This window comes from Anopheles stephensi, chromosome 2, assembly GCF_013141755.1.
Source record: "Anopheles stephensi strain Indian chromosome 2, UCI_ANSTEP_V1.0, whole genome shotgun sequence".
In the NCBI taxonomy this organism is placed as follows: Eukaryota; Metazoa; Arthropoda; class Insecta; order Diptera; family Culicidae; genus Anopheles; species Anopheles stephensi.
This window is the reverse complement of record NC_050202.1, coordinates 51,594,048-51,619,466: the sequence shown is the minus strand read 5'-3', so window position 1 is coordinate 51,619,466 and position 25,419 is coordinate 51,594,048. Positions and strand designations below refer to the sequence as shown.

General features: G+C 47.6%; 4 protein-coding genes across 5 annotated transcripts; 2 read left to right on the top strand and 2 right to left on the bottom strand.

Moving 5' to 3' along the window:
* The first annotated feature begins 4,907 nt into the window (after nt 1-4,907).
* LOC118502414 (protein Fer3) lies at nt 4,908-11,186 on the top strand. The gene is made up of 2 exons (XM_036034638.1): nt 4,908-5,251; nt 10,423-11,186. Exons 1-2 carry the CDS (start codon nt 5,134-5,136, stop codon nt 11,184-11,186), a joined length of 882 nt encoding a protein of 293 aa, XP_035890531.1. The 5' UTR covers nt 4,908-5,133.
* Nucleotides 11,187-11,375: 189 nt separating this feature from the next.
* Nucleotides 11,376-14,621, bottom strand: LOC118502659 (nucleolin-like). Of its 2 annotated transcripts, XR_004905064.1 has the most exons (3): nt 14,026-14,615; nt 12,773-13,767; nt 11,376-12,690 (listed from the first exon to the last, which is right to left on the bottom strand). XR_004905064.1 is itself a non-coding variant. In XM_036035111.1 (2 exons), exons 1-2 carry the CDS (start codon nt 14,414-14,416, stop codon nt 12,869-12,871), a joined length of 1,290 nt encoding a protein of 429 aa, XP_035891004.1. In that variant the 5' UTR covers nt 14,417-14,621; the 3' UTR covers nt 11,376-12,868. The 2 variants fall into 2 exon arrangements, 1 of the variants encoding a protein (XP_035891004.1); XM_036035111.1 differs by having other exon boundaries at nt 11,376-13,767; nt 14,026-14,621.
* A 2,513-nt stretch (nt 14,622-17,134) lies between these two features.
* LOC118502413 lies at nt 17,135-23,817 on the top strand. The gene is made up of 6 exons (XM_036034637.1): nt 17,135-17,943; nt 18,009-18,158; nt 18,250-19,956; nt 20,898-21,719; nt 21,778-21,927; nt 22,001-23,817. Exons 1-6 carry the CDS (start codon nt 17,248-17,250, stop codon nt 23,714-23,716), a joined length of 5,241 nt encoding a protein of 1,746 aa, XP_035890530.1. The 5' UTR covers nt 17,135-17,247; the 3' UTR covers nt 23,717-23,817.
* LOC118502657 lies at nt 23,808-25,380 on the bottom strand. Its single transcript, XM_036035108.1, has 3 exons — nt 24,552-25,380; nt 24,347-24,478; nt 23,808-24,277 (listed from the first exon to the last, which is right to left on the bottom strand). The coding sequence occupies exons 1-3, from the start codon at nt 25,248-25,250 to the stop codon at nt 23,912-23,914; spliced, it is 1,197 nt and encodes a 398-aa protein (XP_035891001.1). The 5' UTR covers nt 25,251-25,380; the 3' UTR covers nt 23,808-23,911.
* Between the last annotated feature and the right edge of the window lie 39 nt (nt 25,381-25,419).

Below are 25,419 nucleotides of genomic sequence, written 5' to 3'. Positions count from 1 at the left end.
AGGTCTTATGAACTAGTTAAAGATCTCTATATTGCGCATCGAATGAAACTTGTCCAGATCATCTCGTTTGAATCGCAGCATAGTAGGTAAAACTGAAGTAAAATCAAAGCAGCAGCACATCAAACGAACAGCGATGACACTTTATAGACCGAACTAGTGATGGTGTTATGGAGATTAAAGCCTACTTCTGAACAGCGGTCAGAGTGATTTGCAGACAAAAACTCACCTTTTTGAAAGGAATTGTATTAAACGTATGTCCAACTACAGGACAGACAAGAGATCGCTTGATGAATTCTAGCAAAGTCTAACGAGCTAATAAGGCATCATTCGAGGAATTAAGGAAAAGATGGTCACAACAATGACCATATGGTTGCATCTGGTACATTCGCATTACATTTTGCTCTAATCCTATCGCCGACAACGGAAGGACACCTGCAACCCTCCTCAGCTTCAACGCCTGAAATTGATCCCAATTCAATCCTCTTTGCTTCGAGCGAAATCACCGTTCTTCATCCCAATTTCGACCGCTTAGTACGGCTCATTAGCAACACCTCGATTACCCCACCACCACCGTGTGCAGTAAAGTGACCTCAAAAACCGTGCGCATCACTAAATCCTGTCTCCCTGTACTCCGAGCAACTTGTGAAAAAATGCACCTGACTCTGTGTGAGGACGGGTGAACGTGGAAAACGAGCCGTGGAAATCAGCATAACCAATTAGTTGCTCATTGCATCGCGTTATGATACATTGCGTCGCCGAAGGACAAATCGGGGGAGAACTACGGCATCCAGGAGCAAATTAAATATGACTTATGATGGTGAGGGCCGCGCGTATTGCATGGCCCTATCTCGCATTGTAATGACGAAATATGATTCAATTCAACGCCTTGTCAAAGTCCGGAACTTGCTAAACGAGACAAAAAGCGGTAGGGCGGGGGGGGGGGGGGAGGTGGACAAACTGCTAGAGTAACAGGATATTAAAAGATCAGTGTCAGGTGTAGAACAACAACTTAGGGTGCGGTACACTCGGTGGATGATATAAGACAAACTCACCCCCTGGTTGACTCCGGTTGACTTTCGACGACGGCAAAATTGGTCCTCGGGCTTTGGTAAATTGGTGCGCTCATCACCCTACCCTAACTTCCAGACATTTGCTGCTTGCTGGCCGTACCGATGGAAAAGGGTGGGCAAGAAAATTAATAAAGTGTCATTCCGATGACAAATCTGCGTCTAATTGCTGCGGTAAAAACACAGTCACACAGTAGGCAGAGCTGTGTTTCTCCCTGCCTGCTAATGTTTGTGCTGCACTGAGCGCGGCTAATCCGATTATACAAGGACCTTCTTCAGTCGTCGGGAGGGTGCCGTGTGTAGTTCCATCAATCTGTTCCAAGTCTACGCATGGAAGCACTGTTTTGTCATTGCTATTGTGGCGGGTGATGTTTTAACAATCTTTTTAAAGGACAACAGTGCGATACGAATGGACCAAAGAGGAGGGGGCGGGTGCGCTGTGTGTGGTTTTAAAGTTTCACTTTCAAGTTTTTCCCCTGTGGGGTTTTCCTGAAAGTGGATAAACGATTTGGCCTACTTCTAATCATACTTATGCTGCATTATTTGGGCTTAAACAGAGCTGCAGGAGAATTATGTTCTACACGGCTCAGTTTAACGCAGTCAATTGGTATGTTAGGTAAGTGGACGTTGAATTGTGGCAATTGTACTCATTTTGGGAATTTTCGTACAATTTCAAGGATTTTTAAACATATTTTAAATTGATTGAATATCCTTGAATTGTGGTAATGTTTGTCTTCACATTCCCATATGCAGGATTAATCCAGAATATCCAGAAATACTTACTTGCTTCTTTACTTATTTAAAGTCCTTATAGATCTGGCCATGTGCACAACCTATAAGGACTTTACGGGCTGGGTCGTCCGGTGTCATTCCCATGACATGACCAACCCATCAGAGCCTGGAGAGTCTAGTTTGCTGCACAGTGGTGGAAGGACAACGGACAAACCGCTCTACGAGCTGTACGATGATCTCACCATCGTGCAGCGAATTAGACTCGCCAGGCTCCGGTGTACTGGTCACGTCATGAGAATGACACCGGACAACTCAGCCCGTAAAGTCGCCTTAGGCCGTCCACACGGATAGAGGAGGCCTGGTAGGCCCAAATTGAAATGGAGTGATGACGTTGATGGGTCCGCCAGAACGGCCGGTATAACGGCTTGGCAGACGACGGCGCTAAACCGTGAGCGGTATCGAGGATTGTTGCGGCAGTCTAACACCGCAAAGCGGTTGTAGCGCCTGATTAGTAAGTAAGTAAGTGGTGAGATTGGGGCGGTCCGGTGACCGAGGCGACAGCGGCGCCGGTCTTCACACGGCAGGGCCGGGGTTCCAATCCCATCCAGACCGCCTCCCCGTACTTAAGGCTGACTACTTTTCTACGGGTAAAATTAAGTCACACAAAACCAGAAATGGCAGGCCGAGACCTTTTCGAGGTTGGAGTGCCAAAGAAGAAGAAGAAGTGGTGAGATCGACGTACAGCTCGTCATTGTAGCGGCTCCTCCAATGTCGTGAGCATATTCCTCTTGAACACAGGTATGAGGGTGTCGTCAGTTTTAGAGTCTAAGGTCACAAGTCTCAGAGGCGTATGCGAGTGCTGGGACTTTAAATGTTCTGTACATTCCCAGCTTCGTCCGTCGCGAGAGGCATTTTGAGCTAACTTTTGACCCCAGATAGGTGAAGTTTTGGCCGACTTCAAAAGTGCGGTCACTGACCATTGTCATTCTTACAAGCCTGGTAAGCTTGACCGAGATTCCAAAAGAGTTCGTATCGTCGTATAGTTTTACCCTGGCTATGCTGTCATATGCGGCTTTAACCTTTAAGAGATGGTAGGAGTGTATCATGTTGTCCAAGGCTTGCCGCATCGTGAAGAACTGCTAAGTGGTTGATTTTCCAACTATCTCTTCAACGAATGGGACAAGTCGATCTTGTAGGATTAGTAATAATTTGATAAATTTCCTGCTTGAGTGCTGCACCACCGTTTTTGATCAGTTCAGTTACTATTCCGTCGGTGTCTGATGCCTTGTTGTTCTTGAGCCGATGGATAGCCTTTTATGTTTCGTCAATGATTTAATCTGGCTAGTGGAGACACTTCGTTGAACTTATCATTAAGCACTGACTAACTGACTAACTAACTGACCAGATCCCCATCCTTATACCTACAGCAGGTCACCTTAGGTCTGAAGTTATTTCGGCGACCTGCTATCTCCTGGTAAAACTTTTTTCCTGGTCCGTAACGCACTCTGATATCCTGGAGTATGTACTTCTGTCTACCACCAATACAATAAGCCACTATTTACTATTTTGTTTACTCCTATTATTTGGGAGAGTTTTAAGTATATCAATATCCAGAAAATGACGCCATAACTTCGCCAAGTAAATTTGCCAGCAACGTAACCTCTCTTCTTCCTGCCAATTATATAGTAGAGACGAAAGAAACCTTTCAAGGACCAAAGTTTCTTGAAGCCTTTTCAACTATTAGTGAGACTGCCTATTAGGCGACAGCTACATTATTGAAGCTCTCTATCAAATCCTGGAGAGTATGATATGACCTCTCAAGGCTTTTCCTGGATTCCTCCGACGACCATGTGCGAGCCTGTTAAAATTAATCACAAGGATCATTAACAGCATTTCTCAAATACAGAGCAATAGAACCACAATGAACGATGCAAGCATAAGAACTTTAAAAGGATCCGATGTGATTAGGACGAAAATATTGGCAGAAAAATAGTCCTCAACTATCCTCCGTATGGGACATTTCTGTATCAAAACATGTTCTGAGCAATCACTTCAATCAGCAATTACTGAGGATTACTTCAATTTGACACGATGTCCCCACTAGCAGTTCTACGAAAACAATCCGGGGACTCCACTTCAACATTAAATCCAGTCGCGTTTTAAACAGATTATCCCTTCTCGGTAGCGTCTGAATTGTCCGAACTGCACCTAAATTAAATTTTAACCACCATCATGGACCGAAATCGATTTTCCATCTCCGGTGGCAAAACACTTGTGCCTTAGCTCCATTTGGTGCGTGTTACTGTCCGGCTGACGTCGACGACCGGGTCCATGTCCTTCCATTCCTTGGTCCTTGGACGTCACCGTGCCATCCTTGTCGCTCGCGCACCACACGCTGCCGCTGCGGACTACACACGGGGTTCCGTTGTGGCACCATTTGGTTGGAAACGTGCAGCATTTTCTTTTGCACAAAGACTCTAGAACAGCACACACACACACACACGCACACGCACAACCTGACGCCTGCTCGGTTTGCCGGTGCAACATGTTTCTCATGATTGGTCGCCGAAATCTGTTACCCATCCTCGATGGGCGGAGCCAGCTGGGAAACGTTTCCGTGTTTTCCCCCCGTTACCCATCATAGCAAAGGGGATTGCTAGACGGTTGCTAGGATCGGAGGACCGTCTTTTACCAGCCAATTCAGCCCAAAATTTCCACACCAAATGTGAGCCCCTTCGCTTTTTTCCTTTGGCGCACCTTTTGCATGGTGAAGTAACAAACAGCATCCGGACGAGGACGAATATCCCTGTCTCGCTTGCCGTTAGGGAGGAAATGCTCACCCCAAGCTGCTGCTGGATGGCACAGAGCGAAGGAAGGAACCATTTTGACAAGCTGCTACCAACCAACAAACGCTCGCACCAATCGTGCCCGACCGGTGCAGCAGGGAAAAGCGTTCCACGCGCTGCAGGAAAGGACGAGGAGCGCACGGTTGCGAGGATATTAAAAATAATGCGCCCTTGGTTGGTAGGATTTTCCACGTTTTCCTCCCCCCGGTGGTGGGTAATATTAAATTTACTCTGCATTGCACCGTCAGTCGGTTCACGGCGTTCGGCCGATACAGAGTTGTCCTCGTCGGCGAGCAAAAGTCCTTGTTGTTGTTGAAGGATACGACGGGCGGATTTTCCGAACGCCCTTGCGAGTGAATTCCGTACCAACGACTGCTCTGTAATGTGAGCGTGTTGTAGCAGTTAAAAGTGAAGCAGAAATATCAGACGCAACGTTAGTTGAGAAATAGCAGGCAGCAATAGCATTGGAGCATTATCGTAGACAGAGGATGGAGCCACCGTTTCCGCCGGATGTTGCACCTTTCACGCCCATCTGGGGCCAGGAAAACCCGTCACCGATGGTACACTATCCGGAGCTGATGGCTGGTTTTCCGTGTGCAGATTTAGGTAACTATGCGGGTGATTTAGACAAGGAACGCGTTTGTTCGGTGATTTGTGTGACAAAGTGGATGAAGCTCTTGAGTGTGTGGAGTGTTGGAAAAGGATGTTTAGAAGATATTAGTCTTTTGTTTAGGGTTTAGTTCAGAAATTGAAGTGTTTTTTGTCTTGAGAGAGTTCCTGGGAAAAATCCTCTAGATATCCATGTCGAGGGCCATCTTCTGCTTTACATCCAATTAATTAACATCCAATGAATATTCTACTAAGGTATAGGCAACCTCCTCCCATAAGACCGTTGGGCAGTCAGTTGGGGCTTTAGAAAGCTCCGTGTAATTCTTGACGATCAATTTTCATACTCCGCCTAGCGCAAAAGGAAGGATTCCTTTTATGCTTCCTAGCTTAACGACTTGTTAGATCATGTCGGCCATCTTATTACTAAATCCTTTTGATATCATTTTTCCGGATAGTCTGTCCTTGCTAGAGAGGAACGGAGTTCGGATGGGTTTTGATCCCAGGTTCTGCCGCATGAAGACTGCTGTTGCTACAACTGAGCCTTTGACCTTCCTTGGAGCAAGATACAGAATTTTCGAACGAGATCTTCAGAGGGCAGTTTGTCCATAAAATCTCATTGTTTGCTCCTAAGCTCTGTGGATAGTCTCTTCTATCGAGTAAAAGTTGTAAAAGTTGGTCGCCGGGTTTTCTACAACAATCTCCTTCTAGAATGTTGTGCACAAAGATAAAGGCGAAGATAAAGCCTCGTATTATTTGCTACATATGATTAGTTCTACAACAATGCAGAATCACCGGAAGCTGTCCTCGTTCGTACAGGCAACTGTGCAATTGGATTTCCTAGTCAATATTGGCCAACATATGATACGGAAGGATAAAAGACATTCTACATTAGTAGAATTGGGTTTATTGCTAGGGCACAGGGTCAGACTTGGGGCGGTTGGAAGCGGCCGTTCGGGGCATCGCCGGTTAGAGGGGCCTCGTTTCGAGTCACGAGTCACAATTACAGAGGCCTCGACTGCCATTCGGCTCGGGACCTCCAAAGACCTTGATTCGCCACTGGTTGTAGCGCCTAGTCTAGTGCCAAGGAAGAAATAGGAGAAGACAGGGTCAGACTTCTAGGGAAAATCAGCCTATTAGTATATTTTTAAACTTCGATATAAACCTTATAACAATATTTGTAAGGTTCATTATTGTATTCATTGGAAGTCTGTACGTAGCCACCGTCCGAAGGGTGAAGATTTTTATTCCGAAAATAATCATTAATGTTTGGGACACCTCCGACAAGAAACCATGGGATATCGAATGCAGGTCAAATTGAAGCTTAATCTGATGTGAAATTTGTCACTGCCATCTCTCATTATTAAAGGATATGAAGTCATGTGACAAAACCGCCAAAGAAGTGTACTCTTCAAAAATGACCAAAACCGTGCCATATTTATGATTGATTCTTTCGCGCACGATGCCCCAAATATACTGGATCCATCACTATTGACATCGATAGTTTAATATCCACTGTTTGTATACGTATACTGACGAAAAGGATCGATACCGACAGAATGATGTGCATTAAAAAGAGTGACTGAATCAGTGATGGGTAAATGAGTCCCAGCAGTGATACAATGGTATTTAATTTCAATTTAGTTTCACATATTAGTAGAGTCGCAGTGTTTTCACATTGCGGATTTAATCCCAGGACTCATCTAGCAGATGCAATGTCCGCTAAGATTTTAACCGGATTCTTGTAAAACTCAAGATAATTCATAGCTCTTAACAAAGCGAGTTGAAAGGATCAATAAAGTGTTGGATCAAAACAGATGAAACATATTTCAATTTGCTTGTAAAATGCACGAACAAAGGTTTCTGCACAATTTACCACACATATTCGGAATGACTGTCGATGATGGTTAGGTTTATCGTAGTGGACCCACTTTCCCTGGGCAGTAACTATTCGATGCCCTGCCATTTTTTTCCGTTGGAGCTGTTGTTCACAAATGAACAAACGGCATGCATAGTCCCTTCATACGCCAAACGATTTTCGATCTTCCGAATCACGTCCATTGGATTTAATGACTGGCTGAGTGCCTGCAAGAGTCGTCGCTTTCAAAATTTTAGATAAATTAGTTATGATCTTTTACTACACCACGTTAGCCCAAGTGGTCCTACTAGTGATGGATCATACGACACTTTCATCTAGAGTCGTATTCGTTCCTATAGGAATTGATTTCCCGCCGGGACGGCTCATGGATTAGACCCAATTCCTTGAACTCACGGATCGACTCGAACTCGTTGGAACTAGGAATACGACTCGAACGATTCCTGGTCACTTACGGATGGCTCCTCCTGTAGGTTCGTGTCGACCATCACTAATCCTTACTACACGAGAACTTTATGTACATGTGTGATATTATCGCTTTTTAAAAAACGATGATTATGATTTTTGTTGTTTTTTGATATGATTTTTGTTGTATTTCTTTCACTAATTGTTCATATTTGTTTTGTTTTCTCATGTATTTTTTAAAATATGTAATAGAAGGGAGTTTTAAGGAGGAAATGGAAAGGAAGCAAATTTAGTGGTTTAGTACACATCTCTAACCATTTTAAACATTTAAATGAATCTGTTTAATGTAATAAAGTTAAAACCTGTATACGAACAACCGGAAAAAAACTTCATATTCCAGGTTACCCGAGCTACCCGGGGTAGTCAGCAACTTTGGAGGCTTATAGTTGCTTAACACGTAATAAATACGTCAAATAAGCTTTTCCTTTTTATAAATTTAACATTTCCAGATCAACATAACCCACATAAGAAAATGTTTCTTAATTTTTCCCCTAAATTATTCACATAAGAAAAAAATCAAGTCCATCCAATTCCGAGAATCGGAATAGGGTTATCCATAGAAACAACATTTTGAGCCTCAGTGTGTAACAGCGGCGCCGGTCTTCACACGGCAGGGCCGGGGTTCAAATCCCATCCAGGCCGCGCCTCCCCGTACGCAGGGGCTGACTACTTTTCTACGGGTTAAATTAAGTCACAGAAGGCCAGAAATGGAAGGCCGAGACCTCTCGAGGTTGTAGTGCCAAAGAAGAAGAAGAAGTGTGTAATAAACATGACACGGTTTTAACGCCACAGTTCCTTTTTTGAAAAGCTTTTGGCGATCCAAAATCAATCCAAAAGGAACCACTTTTAGTACTATCTCTGCTCTAAATTTGCTTTAATAATATTTTAAGTAATAAAATATTAAAATATAAGATGCAATTAATAGGTTGCATTTTCACGTGTATAACATCGCCCTTCCTTCCACATGGCATTTCATGGCAAAAGCGGTGATATCGCCTGGCCAAGGGGAGGCAAATTCCTGCATCTCATACACTCAAGAAAAAAGTCATCCAGACTAATGAAGCCTTCTTATCTATACTAAGCAATAAACTTACTTACTTGCTCTTGGCCTTCTGGAGAAATTCTCGACACCACCCATGGTCGACCGCCATCGTTTGCCAGCCAATTAAAACGGACTTTCCGACGGACACATCAACACTATCGTGACGTCCCAGTTTGGAGCTACCACGCCTCCTCTGTCCATGTGGACGTCCGACAAAAGACTTCCTGTGCCTGGCGGAAGTCGAATTTGCTGCATAATACCTCTTCATCCAGAGCTCATAGATCTCGCCATAATAACGGCTCTTCCAGTGTACTTCTTCCATGGGTACTGGGCCAAAAATCCTTTTAAACATCCTTATCTCGTGTCCATGTCTCAGAGGGTTTAGTGAGTCTTCTTCCTTGGCACTACAACCTCCAGAGGGGTCGGCCTGCCATTTCTGGCTTTCTATGACTTAATTTTATCCGTAGTAAAGTGTTCAGCCCTACGTATGGAGAGGTGGTCTGGATGGGATTTGAGCCCCGGTCCTGCCGTGTGAGGTGGTTAAGTGAGTACTGGGACCATAAACGTTATATCCTATCTCAGCTTAGAAACAGGATGATCAAAACATTAGTCACACTCACGCTACTCACTGGCTAGAGACAGCTTCAGTTCCTGTTAGGAGTCTTTCGGTTGATTTTTTTTTTTCTAAAAAGGATTATCAAACAGATTAGCAGCAGAAATACAAGGTTGGTGCTTTACAAGGCCGATGCTATGCACGCGAAACTTCGCTACCTAGGTTAATCATCGATAGGTCAATCATATTGGTGCATCCGATACGCAGGACTTTCTTCAGGAGGCACAGGCATGGCACAGGCCTCCAATTATGCTGCCTTAAACCTCCTATGCACTACTACTACTTACCCACTTTGTGCTCCAACTCATCTGAAATGGACTCCCAGCAGTCAAACCATTCCTGGCGATAAATATCAAACGATCTAAAAGAAAAGGCAAGCCAGAAACATTAAATCCAATCTTTTCATCATATTTAAGGGTGCTTATTAAGCATGAATTTTGAATCAAAATAATGAAATGGAACCGGGTTTGCGGACAGTAATGAAATGAAGCGTTACAGTTACCTTTCCATATAGTACCTACGCTGAGTACTTGCTTTCGGATGCAGTTAGGAGCTGTCGTATTTGATCGTTTGAATCGAAGAGGACATAGCAAGTGTGGAGGTGTGGCTTTAGTGGCCATCTTCGCCATCATCCTTTCGGTGTGTAAACCAATTGAAACGGGTTGGAAATTTTGATAGGGACGAGCGTGTACTGGGTTTTGAGATTGATAGACGAATTATTGGAGGGCGGATTATCCCATCCTTTGACTCGCTCCGGTTTGAGAAGAAGAAAAAGAAACACGGTGAGGCAGCGGTTACGGTTCGTTCTCTCTTACTATACAGAGTGTGTTTAATGATCAGTTTAGAATAGATTTCCTTTTGCATATTTGCATGCATACATATTGTGACATTCATTGTACATTACACGATTATGCTCACCCACCTCGCAGCGGGGTCACATCCATGCTCGTTTTGAACGTTGATACCATCTATACGGGGGACGGTTTGCCGATGGTTTATATGTGTGTGTGTGTGGTTTTGAGATGCTGATCTTAACTGCATTGATAATGGTTGTCTTCGTTTGCCCGCCCGGTAACGGGTTCGGTGCTTGATAGGGAAAAAATCTTGAGTGTGTTTCGGATTTTTTTTTTCAAAACGGATTTCTTTCCATTTTCCATCCCCCTCTCCCCCGTTAGCAATCTGGCCCCGGCAGCAGGTCGGTAGTTTCGTCAGCCAACGGCTTTCACCGCGCGGTGCCCAACCGGCCCCGACCAGTGGCGGATCGACGAAGAAAACGCGGCGCCGGGTAGCGTCGATGGCACAGCGGCGGGCGGCCAACATACGCGAGCGGCGCCGCATGTTCAACCTGAACGAAGCGTTCGACAAGTTGCGGCGCAAGGTGCCCACGTTCGCGTACGAGAAGCGGTTGTCGCGCATCGAAACGCTGCGCCTGGCGATCACGTACATCGGGTTCATGTCGGAACTGTTGGCCGGCACGCCAACGCACGACGGCCGGTCGCCCGAGCTGTATCCGGGGGTGTTGGCCGCGTCCGCACACCACACATCGCACCACCACCACCAGCACCACCATCATAATCATCATCATCACCAGCAGCAGCAACAGCACAACAACCATTCGTCTTCACAACATCAGCAGCAGCAGCAACAATCGCAACACCAACATGCGCACCTGCATCACCAACAGCAACAGCATCACAGCCTACATGGATCGACGACGACGACGGTACCGGCAGCAACCGGAGCAACAGCCGGAGCAGCCGCAACTGCCCACCAGCACATGCATCATCACCCCTCACTTCAGCGAGCGGCCGTTGCGGCGGCTGCCGTTGCCGCGGCCACCGCTGCCGCTACCGGCGGTTCCGGTTCCGTCAACGGTACCGAGTACCACCATCCGGGATACGGACCCGGGCCCGGTGTACCGTCGCATCACGTGGTTTGAGGTGGGACCGCCCGACGATAGTTGAATTGAGGTGGAAGTGGACAATTGACAATAATTGTTGATGCTGAATTATTTGTTGTTGTGGTTTGGCGTTGGTTGGAGGCGTGTTTGGACCCGGGAGCAGCTGTTGACTGACGATACCAAAAATGGAAAAAAATATCACACCGCAAAAAAAAATGTGCAGCAAGATTTGTTTTGGTTTTTTTGTTTTGTTTCTTCTTGTGCCACCTTTACGACCGATCCTCCCAGACCCGATCGGTATTGCTGCGGCGGGTTCCCAACTGTTCTCTCCACTTTTTATGATCCGTCCTATCCGTCTAAAAAACCCCTTAAATCTTGTATCCGGATGTGTAGTGAAGAGACCAAAAAACGCCACCGAAGGAGCACTTTAACATCCCGGATGGCTACGATTCACGTGATCGTACGCGCGCGGTCCAACAACCTATCAATGTACCTAACAACAAATGCTAACTTACAAGCTTTTTCGCCGTTCCTTTGCTCGTCGCTTTTGTCTACTAACTATCCCTATATTGAGTGCCGAGCAAAGGATATTCGGTCCCGCGCGCATGTGTTGTAGCTATAAGTTGGTTGTTTTTTTTTTGTTTAGACTTTTATATTTATAAATTTCTTCCTGCTACCATCTATTTCGCTCTCTCTCTCTCTCTCTCTCTCCTATCCTTTACTGTGAATTTTTTTCCCCCAATCCCCCCCCCGCCCCCCTTTTTTGCCAACAATGCAACGTGGGCTGCTGGGGGGACCTTTGTTATCATCACGGTACATACATCACACGGATAAAGTACGGCAGTTCGTGTCTAGTTTTGTTTTTTTGTTGTTGTTGCTTTAATTCTCATCGCTTTTCACACATACATCACACACACACACACATATTAAAAATATGTGTACCACATACATACAGCTTTCCTGTCACCTATTTCGCGTCCCACACTTCTTACTTCCGGACCATTGCCGTGGGTGAGGTTTTCTGTTCGGCAGATGATTTAAACAGTCTTGTTATAATATTAGATTGGCGTAGAAAACTAGGTTCTTATAAAAATGTGTGTTTAAACAAAAACGATCTACACAAATAAATGTACGGTTCAAATGTTCAAGCCAAACTGACCAACGGGCGAATAAAAATGACGTTTTTTTTTTTGTTTGTTGCAGCGGACTGCCGGGGGAACACTTTGACACACATACACACTCACACACACACACGGTCTTGATAGAAGCAGCACTGACCGACTGTTCTGTCCGCCTAGGTGTGCTAGACCGGGGACGGGGTCTTTGAATTGAAGTTGTGTGTTGGGAATGCGCGCGGACTTTCGGGTTTGTTTGAAGCTGATCATTATTTTGTTGAAAGAAAGGATGTAATTGATTTTGAATTTTTGCTATGCGACAGGATGGATTCCAAATTTGATAGTGCTATCTGTGCTCCGTTCCTGTCCCCCGGCGTCGGTTCGGGTTTGTTTTTTCCTTTCTGTTCCGTGTGTCAGTGTGTTTGTGCCTAAAAAAAGTAAGAAAAAAACGGAAAAGGGTTCAAAAAAAAACTTAAGAGTAACAAAGTATGGTGTGTTTGGTGTGGCCACCTCCCCGCCGGATGTGGCCACTCTAGTGCAGCAGCCAAAAGGGTGAAGGTTCCCCTGTGTTGCAAGCGTTTCGATCCGTACGGTGCTCTGCTAGTCCTAATCCGAATCCGACGAGGAGTAGCATACGCGTCGCTTTTTACGCTTCTTGTGGTGCGTAGCGCTACCGTGCCGGCGATGGCAGCACCGGTCGGTACTGGTGGATGCGGCCGCAGCCGTAGCGGCGGCCGTCGCCGTCGGTGACACACGTTTGCGCCGGTCGGCCCGCGGTTCGTGTGGTTTACTGCGGCTAAAGTCGACCCGCACCTTGCGCCCCTCGAGCATGGTGCCGTTCAGCTTGCGCTGCGCCCGGCGGGCATCGCTGGCATGCTTAAAGTAGATGAACGAGTACCCGCGGGACACGTTCGTTTTGCCGTCGTATATCAGCTTGATGTCCTTCACGTGCCCGTACCGGGAGAACAGCTTCATCAGCGTTTTCTCCGTCGTGTCCGGGTTCATGCCGAAGATGCCGAGGCAGCGGTTCTCCTCGTTCGAACCGCACAGTATGCGCCGTACCTCGGTTGCGCTCCGGTTCGACATTTCCGACACGCTGGACGAGCTGCTTTCGGACGAGGAGCTGGAGTCGCTCAGCAGGGGTGTTACGCGGCGTCGCTTCCGCTTCCACCGGCGGTAGTCTTTCGACGAGTAGTTGAAAGCTTCATCGTACGCGGAGTAAAACTGTTCCAGCTTTTCGTCCACCTCGAGCAGCATGTCGCGGAGCAGCCGGACCTCGTTCTTTGTTATGTCGAAGATATCGATCTGCTGCAGTGGCAGATTCCGTCGCAACATTTCCACCCGCATTCTGTTGCCATTGAACATGTTGTTGTTCATCTCCAGGGCGCATTGCGTTTCGCCCTCGTAGTAGAAGCCGACGTACGCGGTACCGTGCGTGGGTATCAGGATGCCGTATATTTTGCCAAATCGTCGAAACGCTTCGTACAGCTGCCAGTCGGATGTGTCTACAATACAGAAGAAGGAATGGGGATAAATGTATGTGTGCCTGTGTGTGTGTGTGTGTGTTTGGGGGAGTCGGTTTCGATTTTTTGTCCAACAGCATTTGTGTGTAGCGCAGCTGTGACATGCATGCGTGCGCTGCTTCTTATTACCCGCCGTGCGGCTGTCGGCGGGACGGGTAGGTATAAGTAAGCTGTCGTGCATGAAATGCGATCGGGCAAATCGGTTGGCTCTACCCCTACTGGCGGCCTGGCTCTACCTACCATCGCGTATGTTTCGCACCATTATCGATACGCTCATGTCGAACCACTGGTCCTTGAATATCTGCATCACGATCAGTATCGAGTCGTGGTACCGTATCCGGTCCCATTTGGCCGCTTCCTTCGCGTGCCGCGAGTGCCGGAAGCGTACGAACGCTACTTTCGTGTTGATATCGGTCCGATGCTCGCCGTACCAGGCGACGCGCTCGATCCGGCCGGCGTACTTGAACAGCTCTATCAGGTCGGTCAGCACGATGTTTTTCGGCAGGTTGCCCACGTACACGATGTTTTCCAGCAGCTCCTCGAACAGTTGATCATTTTCGGTTAACCGCGGCACTTGCGGTTGGGACGTCGACGGTTCGTTCATCGTCGGCTGCCATGGAATATCGCCCATAGCGCACGGCACGGTACGCACACAACAACACGGCGGCTAAGGTTAAAATGCGTCCACCGCACCAGCTTTCCGTTGCGCCTCGTTTTTCACGCGATAAACAAAAACGGCCAAACTTCCAATCGACGGGACACACTTTGGATACGTTATGTTGGCGCACGGCTGCAAACGACAGGGTACACTTTCCTCGATATTTACAGTAAAACCCAAGGTATGTAGATATAGAAGGTAGAGTTGTTTAGAGCAAATTGACATTTCTCGACCTGACATAACAGTTCCGTGGTGATCGAGGGGAAGGGTATTGAGAAGAGTGATGGCAGCGTCGGAGGAGGCGCCGGTGGTGGTATCGCTTGCGATTTTTTGACGAAAAATGCAACCAAATATCGTCAATCTTCTGTGGAACAACATTTAATATGCGAAGATGACCCATAAATTAGTGAAATTGCTCAAGGGATTGAGAATCGAGGCTGTTTGTTCATGTTTGTTGCCCCATACCATATGTTTTTGTAAACAAACTCTGACATAACTCGACTAAAATGTCGCCCTGTCAAATCGATAAAAATCCACCTTCTAAATACATACACCTTGAGTAAAACCTCGTTTATCCGTAAGCTGTCGTTTGCGTCGTGAGAAACAAACCTGCTCGACATCGGTACCCGCACTCGCTGCATAGTGAGCAGCGGCTTCGCTTGTCAAAAAGTGAGACAACTGCTCGAAACATTCGCAACGGCCCGGATAAAGCGAATGGTGCCGGTTTGACGTAGCGCCGGTAAGGCAGCGCTCTACCACTTGGCATCAATTCGAGCATATTCGAGCAAAAAATCAAATTTACAATTCTAAGCAATAATAAACCGTTAAATAAATGATGCCGTTATTGGATGGAAGTGTAGGGATTATTGATCCTTCGTGGCATTTACAATTTTGAGTATTTACATTATACGCTATGAACTACAATGTTCATTGCCTGTTTTATCTTCTTTACATGCTTGGTGCGCTTTTTTAACCGACGAAAGCAACTTGAAATGAGTAACAAGATTGTTTCAAATAATTCTTTTCTTATTCTTGAGCTTTACTACAACTTCAAGATTATTGGCATTGCTAGTTTCCCTGTCTGTTTATTCGTACGTAGCTGCATCGTCTATCCTGTCTACATTCGATTCATGCTATTATAAAGAAATCTTCTTGTCGTGGGTGGTCTGAGTGGCAATTGCGACGCCAGACTTCGCTCGGCCAAACTAGAGTTCAAATACCATGTCGGTCGTTCCTACGTAGTGAGGACTGACTCATAAAAGAGTCGTTGAGCGGAGAAAAAGATCTTCTTCTGTGTATAAATTAAGCATTAGCGTTTAGAGCATCAGAGATTATTATTATTATTATCATTTTTAAGCTCTCCAACCTTGAGAGGTCTTGTCCTGAAATTACTGGCTTTATTAACTTGAATTACTCATAGCAGGACAGTCAATCTGGATGGGTTTCTATTCAGGATGTTTCAGGAATGACCATTCAGCTACGGGCAAATCCAAGTTGCAGAAAGCCAGAAATGGTAGGCCGAGACCTTTCGAGGTTATAGTGCGAAAGAAGAAGAAAATTGATTTAAAATCAACCCACTCACAATATCAGAGCACGAATATTTTTTTTTTTAATTATGAAAGTATACACTATAGGTAAGGTAAGAATCTTGTTGCCGCCAAGAGCCTTACCCTCAAAGTATCTTACTTCTAAGGGGTCTTACCAAGACCTCTATTAAGAAAAAACCTCGTTTTTAAGGAGCCAAGGGACTTCGCCTTTCAAAAGGTCTGACTAGCTTTGGGGCCTAGTCCTTAAGAAACTCTTCACCCACGAACTTCATCTTCCGAGAGACCTCATCATTCAAGAAGCCTCACTAACGTCTACTAAGAGATCTTGTCGTCCAAAGGATATATAGGGCCTCGTCTACGAAGGGAACTCCAACCAATGGATGGATAGGTTTTTTCGAGAGACCTATCGTATAATGGAATACTCCGTGCGAGGCACTTTGTCTATCAAGTGACCTTGCCGTTCTGAAGTCGTCAAGGTAAATTCTTGTAATAGCTCATAAGATTTCACCAAGGCCCTCCATCTACCAACGGACCAACTGAAGAATTGACACCTCACTCTCACCGCCTCTAAGTCATATTGATAGGATAGATCCTTCTACGGGATAGTCAGTCCTGGGCACTGAATGACTGTCATGGTAGAATTTGATATCGATACCATCTTATTGCTCCACTGGCGACACTACCCCTAGACCTAGATACCCCTAGATAACATAGATAGTCAAAAGAAACGGAAAGTTATCCCACTGTGGAGTTAGCATATCATACAGATCATCCAGAACAATGACCGTGATAGCTGAACATATCATTCATTAAAACCGTTATTCAATTTTACTATCCGCCTTTTCGGGGTTCAAGGTTTAGGTCTACTGTCACGGTAATCCATGATTGAAGCTTGTTGTTATTTGTAATGATCGTGCCTGATCCCCCTAGCGCTGCACACCTCTACAACCCCAAGTCATCCAAAATAAAAAGATAAAAAACAATGATAGTCCCAAACGCGTGGCCATGAGACCCACTGCCTCGATGGCTTATTTTTATAAAATCGCTATAAAAATGGCGCTGATTTCAACTCTCGGCTCCATTCTTCTAACCAAAAAGATAACGTATCTCCCGGATGGGAGCAAAACAAATTAATGCCGCACTGGCAGCACGCATCGAGCTTAGTAAAGTGCGAGCATCCGACTAGAACGGTTCGGTTTCTGTTCAAAGCTGCTTCCCCATTTGTTTGTTCACCCAGTCCATCGCTAATCGTGCACGATGTCCGCTTCAAAACCTGTCACGATCCCAGAATGGATGACGAACGATTTTTTCATCGATGCGATTGCCAACGCGTTACGCGTAACGGACAGCGAGTTCACCATCGAGCAGCTAGACGTGCATCCGGCCACGGAAGCTGGCGACAACTTCGTTTCCATCATGTACCGCGTGAAGGTAACGGTACGGATGGCGACTGCCGAGGGCGAACAGCGCATCGTGTCCCTGATCGTGAAGGCTCTGCCGCGGTTAGGTTTGTCCGAGGAGATGATCATGGCGCTGAACGTTTTCCCGAAGGAGATGGCCGTGTATACGGAAATTTTGCCCGCCTTTGAGCAGCTTTACCGCGAGCGTGGAGTTGAGGTTGCGTTTGGGCCACGGTGTCTCAAGCACTGCACCGAACCGACGGATATTATCGTGATGGAAGATCTGAAGGATCGTAACTTTCAAATGGCGGTACGTCAGAAGGGACTCGATTTGGAGCACTGTCACACGCTGCTGAGACGGTTGGCCCAGTTCCATGCCGCTTCGGCCGTCTATTACGAGCGGAATGGACCGTACGATGCGAAGTTTAAGGAGGGCATGTACGCGGAAAAGAATCGTGCCATGTTCGAACAGTTCCAGGCTCAGCACGACGTGTTTATGTACGAAGTCATGTGCAAGTGGCCGAACAATGGGAAACTGTACGCGGAGCTCATGGTGAGTGGGAGCGAAGAGCTAAGTGTAGTATCGAGTAGTAATACGCAATTCCTCTTCACACTCAGAAACGCTGGGGCATGGAAATGTTCGACGTCATGCTGCGCATCACGAAACCTGACCCGGCCAAGTTTAACGTGCTAAACCACGGCGACATGTGGTGCAACAACATGATGTTCCAGTACGACGATAACGAAAAGATCAAAGAAATAACGCTCGTGAGTAGTGGCTGGCCGAACCGGGAAATCGGGAATTGCAAATCAAAGGGCCGTAAATTAATCCTAGAACCCTCTGCTCAATTGCTTGCAGGTCGACTTCCAGATGTGCATGTGGAGCTCGCCAGTAATTGACCTGCACTACTTTATATTTTCCTCGGTGCGCGCCAACTTGAAGTTGCGCCAGCTAGACCACTTCATTAGCTACTATTACCAGCAGTTAACCGAGAACTTGACCCTGCTCCAGTACGGCGGTGTGCGGCCGTCGTTGCAAGACCTTCACTCGGATTTCATCGAACGGCAGCTGTACGGTCTCAGCACAGCCTTCTCCGTGTTTCCCATCTGTGTGATGGAGAAAACGGACAACGCCTCGATCGATCTGATGCTCGATCAGGGTGACGCCGGTACGGCATTCAAGCAGAAGATGTACAACGGACCGGCGTACGTCGAGCAGATGATCCCGATCCTGGAGTACTTCTACGAGCACGGTGCGTTCGACATCAACCAGCTAGGATACCAGCGTCCGGCCGGTATCCAATATGATCGTTCGCTCTACATACCGCTTTGGTTGGATGAGAAGTTTTTCGACGATGTAGTAGACGCGAAATTGGGCCGATCCGCTCCCAACGATCGACGAATCGTCCGTAACATCCAGCTGGAGCTTGCCACCAAGAAAGGGGATAACTACGCTTCAGTTTTGTACCGCGCCAAGGTTGACGTGCTCAACCAAGGTACCGGTGTGGTGGAGAGTTTTTCAACGATTGTCAAAGCCCCACCGAAGGGCATACTCGCGGATCACATGTCATATCTAAGCTTCTCGGCGCACGAGATACAGATGTACCGGGAGCTATTGCCCGCGTTCGAGCAGCTCTACCGCGATAAGGGTATCAGTGCACGCTTCGGTCCGACCTGTTTGAAGGTGTGCGAAGCCGTTCCGGCGGACGTGCTGGTGCTGGAAGATCTGCTGCACAACGGCAACAATCGTATGGCGGATCGGCGTGCCGGGCTGGACCAGCATCACACCGAGCTGGTGCTGGAACAGTTGGCAAAATTTCATGCCGCATCAGTCGTTTACGTTGAGCAAGGCAACGTGCTCTCCGATAACTTTAAGGGCGCGACGGTTGTGGAGAGCATGAAGCAAATGGGTAAACAAATCTTTCAGCCCATGCTGGACGGGTTGATAGAATTTATGGCGAACTGGGACTTTGTACCGGCGGACCACTATGCCGATCTGAAGGAGCTGGCCAAGACTGCGTTCGACGAGTTAGCCACCATTATCATCGCACGGGAGGATCGCTTCAACGTGCTAAACCATGGTGATCTTTGGACGAACAACATGATGTTCAGTACGGACGCGAACCGTCCGACCGAAGTTACCCTGCTCGATTTTCAGATGTGCTGTTGGGCATCGCCGGTGATCGATTTGCACAGCTTCCTGTTCTCGTCCGTCCAGGCGGATCTAAAGCTGTCCAAGCTTAACTACTTCCTTCGCTACTATCAGGAACGGTTGGTCGAGAATCTCGTTCGGCTCGGATATCGCAAACGGTTGCCAACGCTCCAGCAACTGCTGGTTGACTTTAACGATCATCTAATGCTAGGGTTGATCGATACGATGCTGGCCCTTCCGTTCGCACTCGTGCCCGACTCGGAAGATGCGTCGCTCGATACGGCCATCGAGAACGTTAGCGATGCGGGGAAACGTTTTCAGAAGCTGCTGCTAGACAACGAGGAGCTGAAGATGCAGATGAAACAGTTGCTGCCCTACTTCCGGAATCGGGGTGTTCCGCGTAAAGTAAACATGTAACTCGCGGTGTACGCTGGGTAGAATATTATTGGAATAAAACTTAGTTTCCTCCCCCCCTGTTAAATGCTAGCTCCAAACTATCGTTTACGAGTGTGTGTGTGTGTGTGTGTACGCCGTAAACAATTTACAGCCAAATCTCCATCCCAAACCCCGATGCCGTCATTCGAAGAACCGAGGCGGACCTCATCGTCAGCATGACTTTCAGATTTCGTTTTACTGTACTCTAACCCACCATCTCAATCATCTCCTATACACAATGAGGTAATGAGTCTTGAACCACCGAACCAAATCTACCGCGCCGTGTCCACCTTTGTCCGCAGCAACGAGCCTCCCTGTCAACGTTTTTTTTTTCATTATCGACTCCATGTCGTGTGCCACTGAAGATACCCCGATTCTGCACTAAAATTTTATCAACAGTTGCCGATTCCGTATATGGTATTGGCTAGCACACGCCTTGAAAGTCTTATCACGCGCCCCAAAAAAGGTTTGAAACAACGGTTGAACATGGCGTGAGACTACGGGCGTCGTGTGTACATACGGCATTTCTATGTTTGCGAGCAATAAATACGGTGTTTGATGTAATCGATGATGGGTGACGTTCATGCGCGCAACGAAACACACACAGAACGCCCCGCGAGACCCGGACATGTGAGGTGGTGCGCGTAAACCGCGAATCAATGACGGTGTATTTCGCACATGGACCATAGGCTGGTTGAAGCTCACTCAACCCAACCCTGTCTCAGTGTCGGTGGTTCATTCAACTTATTAGCCGTATCTCGTCAGGCGGTTCTTGGCGGTGGTTTTGGTCAAGATAATTTTGTACGCACACACGCACACACCCCACACAGCGGCCGGTAATTCACGCCAGCACGCCTCGCTCGTGGGACAGTATTTATTCTTCGCTTGCAGCGACCAGATCGCAGAACAGTAACGGATAAGTTGTTTTTTTTTTTGTGGATCGCCCTCGATCTCAGCGGAACACATCTGCGCCAAGATTAGAGCAACCGCAACCCGGGATAAACAAACCACGTTGGCGTACGTTGTGTAGTAACAAACAAACCATGACCTCATCCACCGAGTTAAGTGTGCCGGAATGGATGACGAAAGAGTACTTTGTGGATGCGATTGCCGTGAAGTTGAACCTTGCGCCGGCTGCGTTTACCATTACCGAGCTGGATGTTCGGCGTGCGACGGAGGCCGGCGATAACTATGCGTCCATACTTTACCGTGTGCGGGTATCGGTCCGCGTTCAGGAGCCGGATGAGCACCAAACGGACGTTTCGTTAATTGTTAAGGCACTGCCAAGCTTCGGGATTGCCGACGCCATGATACAGATGATGAACCTGTTCCCGAAGGAGACCGCCATGTACACGGACATAATACCGGCGATGGAAGCGTTGTATCATGCGCGTGGTCGTACCGAGGTAGCATTCGGCCCACGCTGTCTCAAGCATAGCACCGAACCGACCGAGGTGATTGTGCTGGAAGATTTGTGTGAACGTGAGTTTGTGATGGTTAGCCGGCGGCAGGGTATGGACCTGGAGCATACCCGGCTGGTGCTGCGCCGGTTGGCACAGTTCCATGCGGCGTCCGTTGTGTTGGAGCGGCAGCGTGGTTCGTTCGGGGAACTGTTCAAGGAGGGTATGGTGTCGGGGAAGGGACGTGCGATGACGGAACCGTTCCACAAGGCACAGGCCGAGTTCTTTCATCGGATTTTGCACGGCTGGTCGGAACAGGATGGATTCTACGCTGATCTTATGGTAAGTTGCATACTTTCAGGCGTTATGACCCCTTCTGACTTTTGCCCTTCACTTACAGAAACACTGGGGCATGGATATGTTCGATGCCCTTCTGAACATCATCCGCCCAGATCCGACCAAATTCAACGTGCTCAACCACGGTGACATGTGGTGCAATAACGTCCTCTTAAGCTACAACGAAAACAGCGAGCTACGCGATATCTTGCTGGTAAGAATGCGCCCCTGAGGTGTGGGATTTCCTTTGAAGCGAAGCGTGACTAATCGTTTCCTTATCGCTGCAGATTGACTATCAGCTTAGCTTCTGGAGCTCGCCGGCAATGGATCTGCTGTACTTCATATTCACTTCCGTCAACGGTGATTTGAAGCTGTCCCAGATGGACTACATGATCCAGCACTACCACGAACAGCTTATCGACAGCTTGAAGTTCCTCGAGTACGGTGGCGCACTTCCGCTGCTGAAAGACTTGCACTCGGATATAGTAGAGCATCATCTGTTTGGGCTCATGATAAGCTTCTCCATTCTGCCCGTCTGTCTGATGGAGAAGTCGGACGATGCGTCGATGGATATCATGATGGATCAGGGTGATGCGGGCGTCGCATTCAAGCTGCGCATGTACAACAATCCTGCGTACGTGAAGCAGATGCAGAAAATTTTGGAATTTTTCTACAACACGGGTGTGTTTGATATCGGGCAGATCGGTACCCAGCGTACGGCACGCATCGATCATGATCCGGCGCTGGAACTACCGCTTTGGATGGATCGTGAGTTTGTGGAACACATCGTCGATACTAAATTCGGTGTCAGTTCGAAGGATAAGCGCACGGTGCGTAGTGTGTACGTGAAAAGTGCGGCCAAGAAGGGTGACAACTATGCATCGGCCCTATACTCGGCAAAGGTGAGCCTACACCGGCAGGATGCAGACACGGAGGAAACGCTTTCGCTCATCATCAAAGCACCTCCGAAGGGAATCGCCGCTTCTTACTCGCTGGATAAGGATATGTATGAGCGAGAGCTTTACCTGTACGAACAGCTGCTACCTGCGTTTGAGCAACTGTATCGCAGCAAGGGGGTATCGGTAAAGCTGGGCCCTCGTTACTACAAACCACGTGCCGGACTTCCGGAGCAAGTGATCGTGCTGGAAGATTTGACAGTCAGCGGTTTCCGAATGGCCGACAGGCAGAAAGGTTTAGATAAGCCGCACGTTGAAGCTGTACTCGATCATCTGGCTCGCTTCCACGCTGCTTCCGCCGTTTACTGTGAATCGCCTGATAGTCTGCCCAAAGTGCTCACCGAGTCTGCCGCCGACAGGCAAATGGCAGCCAAAACAGATGCTATGTTCGCACCCTCACTGGACAGTCTGTTCAAGTACATGAAGGAGTGGGACTTTGCAGCCGATTACGTGGAGGATCTTGAAACCATCTCACGACAGATCTACCAGCTACTGGTGGACACATGGGCTTTGGACGTGGACGGGTTCAACGTGCTGAACCACGGGGACGCTTGGCTAAACAACGTCCTCTTTGCGTACGACCACGCCGACACGGTGCAACGTGTCGCTATGGTGGACTATCAGTTTCCTTCGTGGGGTTCACCCGTGTTCGATCTGATACACCTTCTATTCTCCTCGGTGCAGGTAGACCTGAAGCTTTCCAAGCAGGCGTACTTTTTGCGCTACTATCAGGAACGGTTGGTGGATAACTTGGTGCTGCTTGGCTATCGGAAACGTTTGCCAACCCTGCAGCAGCTTCACGTCGATTTCAACAATCGTTTAAGTGCGGCCATCAAAACGACCGTGATCGATCTACCGTACGTGCTGGTGGAACCGAGCGAGGATGCATCGCAGGAGGCGGCCATCGTGCAGACGGAAGCTGGACAAAAGTTCCAGCAACAGCTTTTCGATAACGATCGGTTTAGGGAGCACATGAAGGAGTTGTTGCCATATTTCCGAGCGCGTGGTTTGCTGACGGCAGAAGCGGCTAATTGCAAGAAGGGTTAGGGATGGCAATAGCTGGATGTAACTTAGAACGCTGATCATAGGGGTGTTTACAAGTCAATATTTCATTACTTAATATTACCAGATTTTAAAGTACTTGAAAACCGTCTATCTAAATAATTTATTAAAATCGGGAAGTCAATTTCCGGAAACAGCGGCTTTATCGAACAATCCAAATTCAAACAGTTTGGGCAGCAGTTAATCGACCAGCGTCGCGTACACCGGATTATTGTAGACGCGCTGCCGTAACGCAACACCTTCCGGTTGCTCCGAAGTTATTACTTCCATATCGGACGGTTCCGTTTCGCCATTCATGGTGATCGCTACCGCCTCCGATAGGGGTGGTAATATTAATACACCGCGTCGTTTCAACTGCTGGAGCAAATCAGCGTACGGCGGTATCTGATTGTGATGCTGCAGCCGTTCGAATGCGCTCACCAAGTGTTTGTAGTAGAATTGTAGCAGTTCCTCGAGCGAATCGCACATCAACTCCGTGGCGGATGTGGTGAAGAAGTACAGCAGGTCCGAGGCAAACGATCCATAGAACGCCGTTTGAAAATCCAGCTGTGCAGAGTACGATCAAAAATAGTTGTGGTTCAATGTAAATGAATTAGAGTAAAATAAAATACTTACAAATCGTAGATCATCCTCTCCAAACATCACATTGTTCGGCCACAGATCACTATGATTTAGGACAGAGAATTCCGATGAATCTGCGCGCTGTGCATTACAACATTCCCTCAGTAACTTCCCATCGAGCGCCACCTGTTGCGAAATTGGTGTACTAAAAATTAGTAACAAGCCGCTAAAGATAGGACCACATTTTCACTAGCTTTACCAATGGTTTGAGATATTCTTGTGGCAAGTTTCGCTCTCGCAAACTCATCAGAAACGCTCTGTACAATGTGTCGTAGTAACGGCGCAGCATCTCAATAGTGCTTTCCGCAAATACACTCTCGGAAAACAGATTCGATGCTGTACCACCATTTTCCCTGTAAACTACCGACGCAGCATGAAACGCGGCCATTTTTTTCAGTACCGCTCGTACGTCCGCCATTGGGAGACCAAAACTTTTCTCGCGCATGTAGAATCGGCTACGCGTTAAATCCTCCATAACGATCACGGTGCACGATGTGCTGCACATTGTTTTAAACACTTTCGGTCCAAAACGTACTGGGGCCCGGCCATCAAACAAGCATTCGAAGGCCGGTAAAAGCTTCTCGTACACTTCACACTCCTTGGGAAACACGGACAACAGCTCGACGAGATCACCCCCGAACGCTGAGTCTGATTTTTCCTTCACGATGTACGACAGTGAGCAAGACTCTGCCGGACTCTTCTGCAACTTCAGCTCGATACACACCCGATGGATGAGTGACATATAGCCGGCCGTTTTTTCATTTGCCTTGCCGATGCTGAAACCGGTGATGGTGTAGGCATCGTCGGGCTCAAGGGAAAGATCACGCACTATAACGTCCTTGAAAAATTCAGCACTCTTCCAACCGGAATCACTCATGATGCTACGGCAGTACACCATAAACGCTCACCGTGCGAAATTTGACTAAACTGAATTGTGCTGAAGTTGGCGTCTGAGCGCCGTTGGACGCCACTCATCGTCGTGGGGTGAGAGATAAAGCGTTACGTCAAATAATGCAACCCGTTCCCGAACCGATTACGAATCACACTAACCGGTGCGAGTGTGTAAA